Raw genomic sequence first — 10,184 nt, 5'->3', positions numbered from 1 at the left:
TTCGTTTCCATGTTTTGATGTTGTTACAGAAACTTGCCGCAGTACCCGAGGGTTTTGTAAAGAGTATTTATAAAGTATGACAGCGGGACTTACAGGGTCACTGTCCCCACTTATGTGCCAGTAGACTATTTGCACTTGTCCTTGAAGATATTATCCTTATGTACGGCGGTGTGCAATTTTCCATGTGACCTCTTTGGCACACGATTGGAGCAACCCACTGCTTGGAGCCACTTTAGGTGTGGAATTAGTACCACTGAGAGAAACAGGGACTTTGAATCAGAGAGGAGGATGTTTATATCCATAGCACCTATACTGTAGGCTATAATCGAGTGTAAAAACATTCATTCTTGCTATGTTTTAGGAAGATAAAGTTATCCCCCAGCAGCACTTTATATCTAATCACTGTACAAAGGATTAAATAGTCAATCAATTCAAGGTTTTTTAAAAATCTGAATTTAACTAGGGTTCTCTTCCCTGATACAGGAGAAGTGAGTCCTTATAGGGGTTATACAATCCAGCATCATGCCTGTATGCCTGACTGTATGCACCCCTCCATCCTGTCGTAGTTGTTAGACGTCATCTCCAAAATTTGCCTTTTTGAGAGCTAAAGCAAAAGGTGCTTGTCTTTCACCTGACTCAATCTCATCTATTGTACTTTACGGTCCTCTTTCAGGACTCAAATACCCACTGTTCATCGACTGCATATGCCTTTTCCACTGCATTGTGTCTGCAGCTTCTGCCAGTATAGTAATGCTTCAGTAGAGTAATAGCTAGTACCAGTTTTTGAATTAATTCTCATTATCAGTGAAATGGAAAAGGGATTTTAAAGCACAAACTGGCTGCTCATCTAATGTTGGTACATAAATAACAATCCTAAAAGAGTTATCTGTGACTATCTATAGGGAATACAAAAGGTTGTCACTTATTTAGAATGCTGACTTTTCAAATAATTGTGAATTTATCCATCAGAGTTTAATATTTTATTTGAGCCAACTGATTTGGAGGTTGATTTCAGTGACCATAACAAGGACAGGATTTTGTATAAACTATTGTGCTCTGTGGAACTGAAGTTTGATTTATTTTTGTACTACACAGCATGGATTTGTTGACATTTTAATTTTGCTATAAATGTGTGAGATCACAAGTTGCTGTGATATTTCATTTATAAATTGTGAACTTTGTACAATTTTGTCATGCTGGATGTTGACACATCTTACTCTAAATAAAGGAAAATGTGTTGCCAGAGACCTGTACAATAGTTCTTCACTGTCTAATTTTATTACAAATATTTTACCACCACTAGAGGGCAGTCAACTGTTAATTATTAGCCACGGGTTTACAAATTCATCCATAGGTATAGTTCTTGCCAAGTGGGTACATTACAAGTGTGTATTTACTGTTTATAGAAATAAGCAACAGAAGTAGACTACAGTTAATGCACTCTATATTGAGATGTCTTTATCTAATGGGCTACTTAATAAAGGACTCAGCCAAGACGATCTGCCTTACTGTGAGACACTATAGGAAGGCAATAAACTCTGATGAACATTGATCTTTTTAGTTGTTCAGTATTTGCTCTGTTATATATATATATATATATATATATATATATATATATATATATATATATATATATATATATATATATATATATATATATATATTTTTTTTTTTTTTTTTTTTTTTTTAAATCATATTTCGGGTGAACCCGTGGACATATTGGACGATTCCATTACTTCCATGGACAATAAAAACACAATAAGGGCTTTATTTTTGATACACTTTATTTCATGGAAAATGCATCGTTATAGGCTACAGTAGCTTACTGTCACTTGAACCGTTTGTGCAGTTTCCACTTTTGTCCAGCAGATGTCAGCAGATTCAATCCAATGCTGCAAGAAAGTTACATTCAATTATATTCTTTTCAAGCCAAGAAGCATTTATTGCATGTCAAAAGGTAGGGCTGCCAAGCAGAGGTATTCATGACTATATTAATTAATGGCTATATTTTACATCTTAAAGTGTATTCTGCAGTCTCGCCCTAAATTACTGCATCTGAATATTTGTTAAGATGCTGCGCGTAAAGGTTTACGCATCATCTGGATGAATATACATGCAGGAACGTTGGAGTTTTAGCCTCTTTTCCTCTCTCTCTCTGTGTCTCACTCTCTCTTTTTTTCTTTCTCTCAGTCTCTCTCTCGTGCACGCTCTCTCGCGCGCACAGTGGCGGTGTGTGCGTCTCTCCTTCTCCTCGGAGTTTGCGCTCTCTCACTCTCGCTGTGTGTGTGTGTGTGTGGCAGCTGGCGGTCTGTTGCTCGGCTCCAGCTCACTGCTAGCAATGGCGCTGCGGGCTGGCCACTTCTTCTTCGCCCCTCGGTGTCTGCTCGCGGTGGCCGTGCTGTTGCTCGCAGGCGGACCGCAGTTGGCTCGATCGTGCCCCAGTCGCTGCTTGTGTTTTCGGACAACCGTGAGATGTATGCATTTGAACCTGGAAACCGTGCCAGCCGTGTCTCCGCAGACCACCATTCTGTAAGTAGCCCACTGCACTGCTTACATCTAACGGGAACTAACTCTCTCCAGGAACTTCGACCAAGGAATGCGCTGAAAGTTTGGAGCTCCATTTGTTAGTCTTCTGGAGTCGTGCCAAGATATTTTTTTCCATTCAAATACTTTAAATCAGAGTAGTTGAACTCTGATTCTGCACAGTCCATAGGTGAGGTCAAGGCAATGGCAGTAAATAGTTCGTGTATGAGTTACTACAACGGTCCAGGAAGTAAACTGGTTCTAAGTGGAGAGACACCTGCCAGTGAGTTCAGCTGTTGGCCGTAGAGGTTAATGGGCAAAGTTTTAGGGCAACACAGCTGGTAAATTCAGCAATAAGTTGAGCATGAACTGTCTCAGGTTAAGCAATCACTGGATTCAACAGACTGTAGCCTAATGACAAGGAAAATTTAAAATGTGCGTAAAATGGTTCATGAAGACACATTACATGGAGCCACTGTAGTTATAATTTGCTTCAGATTGCCTTTGATCACTTTTGAGTAACTGCTGTATTCTATTGTGAACCGTGAAGTTGCTTTCTTTGTCAACAAGCCCATGCAGAGGTTAAACTCCAGTCCATATTTGCCTTTCCACTCTCGATAAAAGCAAGGAAATACCTCTCACTTGACAGACACTTGTGAATGGGCCTTGCATGTCAGGAGCACTTGAAATTTTGTATGTTCCTGGGCAGAGTGTGGTGCCCTTTGTCTTTAATTTGCCCAAAATGTAAAAGCATATAAATAGACCTATTGAAAGAGTAAACCAGAGCACAAAGGGGGCATCTGAGCTCAGGCCACTGCTGGAGAAATCAGCCTTGAAGCACCCACACCCTCTGAGAAAATGTATGGTATAACATGACCCATTTCCACAAAGTAAGATACAACTGCATTAAGTATTAAGTCTTTCTTTCTGGTTTGGGCCTAAGCGCTACACAAACCTTAATGCCCTAGGCTTTGAAGCTACAGGTTCTTATGGCTATTGCTTGGGTTGTCAAGACTAGACTTGCAAGCTTCCTCTGTGGTAGTAAAAGGTGATTACACTACCCAAAGCCACCTTAAACTCAAAGGGTCTATAAAGTTATTACACATAGCTCCTTAAAGTTTTTAAAGTGGATATTATTTTAAAATTACATAGAAACAGTTTGCCTTTCAGATCTCAGTCAAGAGGTTTAATTAACTAAATAACTGGAATTTCCCCATTGCAGGACAAATAAAAGTTCTCTTTCCTAACTAACTATGCTGATGTCCAGACCCAGGCATAATTAACACTTTGAATGAATCAGATTTGCAGATGAAGCGTCATTCTGGCTCCATCAGTTGAGAATACTTGTAGTTGGATGTGGTACATATTCAGGCTTGTTGCCATGGGTTTTTTCCCCTTATACTTGGATAAAGATGCATGGACTTTCTTCCCCAGATTTTTGAGTTCTTTCTGTCTGACATTTGTTTCTCAGCTGTTCTCTCTAAGGGCTGTCTGTATAACTGATGATGGTAAATTACTTTTCCTCTACAATAATGGGGCGGCTGCTTATCTTCTCTGGGTTTCTGGGACAATGATTAAATGTTTTTGAGAAAAAGCAAAGATACCTATTTCTAACAGTTGGTATTATGTCAGGTATTGCAGACAGTAACACAAAGCAGGTCATTTTGATAGTCTTGATCATTGCTATTGTGTGAAACTTGTCAAACAGTGTGTCAGTGTAGTTGGGGGTTGGTATCAGTAGTGCAGGCTATTGATTTAACCCTACGCTTAAATATTTCTGTATCTCAGTTCTTGCTGGTCATTGTCTTTGGGGATGAACTGTGGCAGGGAAAGCGCTGCTCATTGTTGGAATTTGGTGCAGTCGGGCTGTGGGAGGCCGCCGTCTCTGCAGCTCTATGGAATGCAAAGGCAAAAATCCCTGAAGCTTTGCTCATTTGCACTGGGAGATTGGGCCCAAGATAGTTGTTGAGTGGAGCTGTGCCGGCCTCTTTCCTCCTATGCCCTCCAACTCAGGACAGCTGTGAGAATGGGACAGGCTGGGATCATGTTTCAGGCTAGATGTTGCAACTACCTGGCTGCAACACATATTTTTTTTATTCTGATACAAAGTTATGCTTACATTAAAAAGTTTACCCTGCTAGATTACTCTTAGCCCAATGTGTTGTGTTCATGACGAGAAACGTCTTTGTTTGTTTCTACTAAGCCCTGATGAAGACGAGTCATGGCCGAAACATGTTTGCTTTGGCCATTTAAATAAAGGCCTTTTAACTCTACTTCTCCTCGTGCGACTTTTACTATTTTGAAGTGCCTGGATTTCTTTGGGCCTTTGTTTGGATTCAGAATGTGATGATTACTCATAAACATGTATTATGTAATGTGTTTTAGTTCTTTATAACAATATGCTCTTTGAAAGACCATTTTTAAACATAACGTCTATATTACTTCTTTGGTTTAATTTGATTAGCTAAAGAACAAGGGCCAAACATGAGACTATCCAATGTAATCCAGCTGACCAGCTTTTAAACTTTGGTTCATTAATGAAAATGAATCCTGACGTAGCTGAAAGAGAACATTAAATCTTCGAAGGGGTTTTCTGTGGCTAACACTCACACAAGAACTGTCCTTCATGTGTAATGATAATCTGTCCTTGTTTAGCTGTGGATGACTCACGCAGCATGGCCTTGGCACGTCCACATGTGACTGTCCAAATGACTTGCCCCACTTCAGAGGAGCAGAGGGTCCACACATGGGCCTCAGATGGACTGGGCCAGATCCAGCAGCTCTCGTCATCTTGGCTCATACAAGAATGCACTGAAACCTTTTAAAATGCTCCTTGCAGCTATTGCCTACGTTAAGTCAATTTACCTTCACGAATTCTGTTTGGATTTTGATTTTACAGTTACAGTTACAGGTGAGCCATTTCTGTAAGGTCAAGTGAATAAGTGCTTGAGTAGCCATGTCATGTTTTTTTTTGTTTGTTTGTTTGTTTCTTTGTTTTTTTCTAATGAGGTAATTACATTATATAATGACAAAATATTACATTCATTTTATCTATACATTGCAGCTTCAACCTGTGTGAATAAATAAAATGGATTTTGTAAGAGCCCATCGTCAAATATAAATTACTTTCTAAATTTCTTCATATTTCTTGCCATTTCGTGGAGTATAAATGATGAATTTGAGTTGTTGACCGTTCCAGTTGTGCTTACTTGACAGAAAGCAGTGGAGTCGCTTGTTCTTTGTGCAGAATGAGCAGAGCTCCAGCCTGAGCAGGGCTCCAGCCTGAGCAGGGCTCCAGACTGTTTTATGACTCCCCCTCTCTGTGCCTTGAGAACACATTAATTGACTCTTTTAACAAGTCCTGGAAAATCTCCTTAACTTCACATTTGCTGACTTCATCCAAACCTAATCTCCCCTTAGAAAAGGTATTGTTTACTAAACATGCACAATACAGCCTCCTCCATTCTTTTCCATGTGGACTAAGTCACTCCTTTCCCCGTCCCTCAAGCTTCCTGAGGCAGCACAAAGCAACAATAAAGACCATCTTGATTTCAGGCACCAAAAAGCTCTGTTATGCTTCAGTAAAGCTATTGTTTCAAATGATAAGAAGCACTTTGGGGACTATTATTATGGCAATGAGATTAGGATGGACATGGAAGGAATTTGCATGACGGGACAATAGCTGTCAAAGTATGCATAGTTTAAGTGTATTATTCAGTTGGACAAATGGCAGTGAGTATATCGCTGTCTTTTATTTTCGTGGGTGGGATGAGATTTTGATCTGAAAATCAAATTCTGCAATAATCCAATAAATAATATGTGTTGATTACACTCCTTATGATGTAGTGTGTTCTAGTCTGGGGAAATCAGCAGCACATCTTTAGTGCCTCTGTCTGACTTCATGCTCCAGGCGAGTATCAGAACATGTCTGGGCACTGCTGTCATCCCTCCACCTCCCAGCCTCAGAGAAGTGTTGTCAGAACGTTGCCCTCCTCCTCACCTGGAGACCCCCCTTCCCTCCTTCCCTAAAATGATGATCACACAGGAGAAAGTTGGAAAATATCTGACATTTGGAGAGCCATTTGTTAAAGACCAAACTACAACTAACCCGGGATTAAACTAAAGGCAGACCCAAAATTAAACCAGATTACACAAATCTAAACAAGGGGGAAACAAAAAAGGGGAGAAAAATGCATATGCCAGATTAGAATCCACATATCATTAACAGACATAATTTATAACAAATAATTGCAGTTAGTTTTTCAGTTTTAGTACTGATTTCGATGCTTTGTCTTTAAGTTAAATTTAAGGTGATCTTCAGTATCAACCAATACCAACAGGGAGACTGAAAACAGCATTCATTTCCTTTAAAAAACTATAAAATAAGACAAAACCAAATGTGTTATGGAGCTGTTATTTATCCCTCAAGTAATGAGAGCACGAACAAACAGCTTTGTATAAAAAAAGTTCAAACATTGAGTCTTTCTGGACTGACTACGACCAGGAAATGGTCTTACTACATCAATTTTTATGCTTTATCAGGATATTGGCTCAACCAATATGTGGAATCTTTTATCCTGTCCAGCAATGTTGTTCAGTATCAAACATGGTCGTGCAATCAGATTTTTTTCTACCGTGTCATTGATTCTCCAGAAATATTTGTTGTTTTTCTGTCCCCTGGGGTGTTTTTCCATTTTTTTCCTGTAAGCAGCCATATTTGTTTTGATATGGATGGATCATTTGTTTCACTGATTGGCTAATCCACCTATGAATTACATCGATCTGAACTCAGGGTGATTGAACAGTGACCAGACTCACATCTTTGTAAAGTTTTGGAACAGTGTGTATTCTGGATTCTAGGCAAACAAAACAAAGTTATAATTATGAAAACATGAAATCTGTCATATGCTCTTTAAACTTGTATTAAATTGGTTCTGGGACAGATGTTGGACAAAGGCAGCTCTTAAACTAAACTAAAAGTCTATGTTGTAAACTATGTTGTCACTTCACACTATCACACATTTGCTGCATATAAAAAAATAAAGTACATATAAGACAATGGCTGCCTCGCTCTGACAGGACTTATATGTGAAGATTTCTCTGAGGAATTACTGCTAATGACCACGAGGTCTGTCACGTTAACAAATTTTGAAGTGCGATATGCTGGTACAGAGGTATACTGCAATAAATGATAATATTGAAACTACTTTATATTACTGACATGATAATAAGAATCTAGGTCCAAAAGCACTTCAGAAATAATGTTTTGTAAAGTTTTATATGATTAATAAGGCCTCGTTGGCAGAACACTTAATGTGTGGATGAGGTGGGGGTGTCTAATTGGTTAAATAATAAGAAATGGTTCTAGGGAAGGTGTGTTCTCAGGTTCAGTTTTTTTTTTTTTTATGCAAGGCCAGAAATCAGCTGGAAAGTCCCCTTGGCTGGAAGGTCTCCACACTGGAAAGTCCCCCTGAATTGTACCCTTTTTGAAACTAAGTTTGTTCGTCTGTATACATATAAATTAAAAATAAATTAAACATCATGATATATATTGTATTAATTATTAACACATCCAAGTTACAATATATCTGAACACATTTGTTCATACAAAAGTTATGTGGTTTCAAACACACACAAACAAGTAACGAGTAAAAACAGTGTCAGATTACTCCTCGGGAATTGGTAAAATTACATAAACAAGGCCCAACATTTGGTCTTGCTACATCCACTTCTCATTTTATTATGATATAGAAGCTGATTTTCTCACTCACTACATCACAGTGCGTGACGTGGTCGACTAAAGGCCCGCGAGCACGTCCCCCCTCTCACGGGCACAGCAGGTACCCGTGTGCCACCCAAGAGAAGGGGGCACGCGAAGGTAGGAGGGGGACGTTCCCGCCAAGAGAATGGGACACTCAAGCTGAGACTTTCAAGCCAGGGGGATGCTCGAGCCTGTATTTGCGAGGCCATCCAAAAGATAGACAATTTGGCTTTCCTGGCATTACTGTAAATGTTGCGATTGGTACTGGTTTTAATTCTTACTTTAAAAAGGATATTGTACATGATGTCTCTTGACAGTTCTATATAGTTTTTGCTCACTCAGCATTTTTTTTTCTTTGCAGAGATTTAAGATTCAACAAAATCAAAGATCTACAACCAGTTTCCTTCAGACGGTTGAAAAACCTCAACACCCTGTAAGTCTAACTGACATTTCTCTCTAATGGCTTATCATTACCAAATATTTCCTTTTGGTCAGCAATCCAGTTGTGTTAATGCTTCTGCTGATTAGGAGTCTGTGAAAATGATCTCTCCAGCCTTTATGTTATTGGACTATTTATCGTAATAACACATTTAATACTTATCAAGCATCCAGCCTTGGTCATTATTTATTTCTGTGTTTGTTTGCTGTTGGTGTGCTGTTACTAACATGTATTCCTCTGAGCCAACATTAAATCTAGAATTAAAACTCAAGTCAAACAAGCATAATTATAATGGATTATTTGCCTGTTGCATAAATAAATGAACTTTTAATTAAATGACTACCCTCAGATGACTTTGGCTGTTTGACAGACTGAAGTTGATGATTTAAATTTTGCATTGTACTCACTGAAGTTGAAGTTGTTAAATAGGGAATTTGGATTAGAGGTTAGTGATGGATTGATAAATGTTATTGCAATAGTTATTTTGTCAAAATCAAAACAGAGAGCTTATCATCTGTAATTGAAACTATAAAAATACTTCAAAAAGAATCAGGTATTTAAAGTTTGTTTAATTTTACAGTCCATTTATTTTTTGAATGTTGCTTTAACCACAAAACATTTCCAGGCATGTTTTGGCACAATATATTTTCAAGGGCCCATGTTACGCTATTTTCTGACGTATTATAATGTTGTTTCCTCATCAAAAATATACCTAGAGTTGTTTTTTGTTTAATTTCTTTTTGTAACAGCATTCTAACATGGCTTAAAGCTTACAAGAGTCTATTTTGTGTAATATTCACAATTCAAATATTTTTTTATAAAATGATATGTTCATTTTTGTCAATATCCCCTACCCTTAATTTGGATGAATACATACACCCAGGATAATTTTTATAGTATTCTCAAACAGGGCAACTTTGTTTATCGAGCTAACTAATTGGATTCACTATCACATGTGATTTCTTGGCCTACTTTTTATCAGTGAAAAATGTAGTTCTCCTAAGGAAGTCCGGATTCACGTCATATTTTCACATCCTGAGGTCAGGAGTAGTTACACAAACAATTTGCTGTACATTCTGTTTCTTATCTCAGACTCAAACTATCCTTGATTCAACCATTCTAACCCAAAATAACCTATGATTTCTGCTCCAGCCTCCTTAACAACAACCATATACGAAGAATCCCAAGAGGAGCATTTGAAGACCTGGAAAATCTCAAATATCTGTGAGTAATCCCCTTCGTACTTTTTGATTTTAGTTTCAGTTAAATAGGGCTACATGCCAGGACTCAGGACACACATATGTATTTATAGTTACAGTATAAAGTGGCTGCTGTGTTGTCTTAGCTGCAGAAGACATTGGCTGTAAATGAATTGATGCATAGCTAGACGTTCTGATTCAGCAAAATGTGTCATTGTTGTTTATAGAAAGTCTGCTCCTTTGAACCTGTGTCTGGTTGTGC

At 38.4% G+C, this 10,184-nt stretch overlaps 1 protein-coding gene across 1 annotated transcript in view; it reads left to right on the top strand.

Moving 5' to 3' along the window:
• Positions 1–2,301: 2,301 nt before the first annotated feature.
• Positions 2,302–10,184, top strand: part of LOC110155382 (peroxidasin) — a 28,447-nt gene continuing 20,564 nt past the window's right edge. Inside the window, exons 1-3 of the mRNA XM_020919481.2 lie at positions 2,302–2,529; positions 8,646–8,717; positions 9,876–9,947. Of these exons, the coding sequence (XP_020775140.1) occupies positions 2,339–2,529; positions 8,646–8,717; positions 9,876–9,947 (335 nt within the window). The 5' untranslated portion in view covers positions 2,302–2,338. The remainder of the gene's footprint in view (positions 2,530–8,645; positions 8,718–9,875; positions 9,948–10,184) is intronic.

The sequence above is a fragment of the Boleophthalmus pectinirostris genome, unplaced genomic scaffold (genome assembly GCF_026225935.1).
Source record: "Boleophthalmus pectinirostris isolate CB_2022bp ecotype Guang Dong unplaced genomic scaffold, ASM2622593v1 HiC_scaffold_10, whole genome shotgun sequence".
Lineage (NCBI taxonomy): Eukaryota > Metazoa > Chordata > Actinopteri > Gobiiformes > Gobiidae > Boleophthalmus > Boleophthalmus pectinirostris.
Note: the sequence above shows the minus strand (reverse complement) of the source record. Positions and strands in the feature narration are given on the sequence as shown.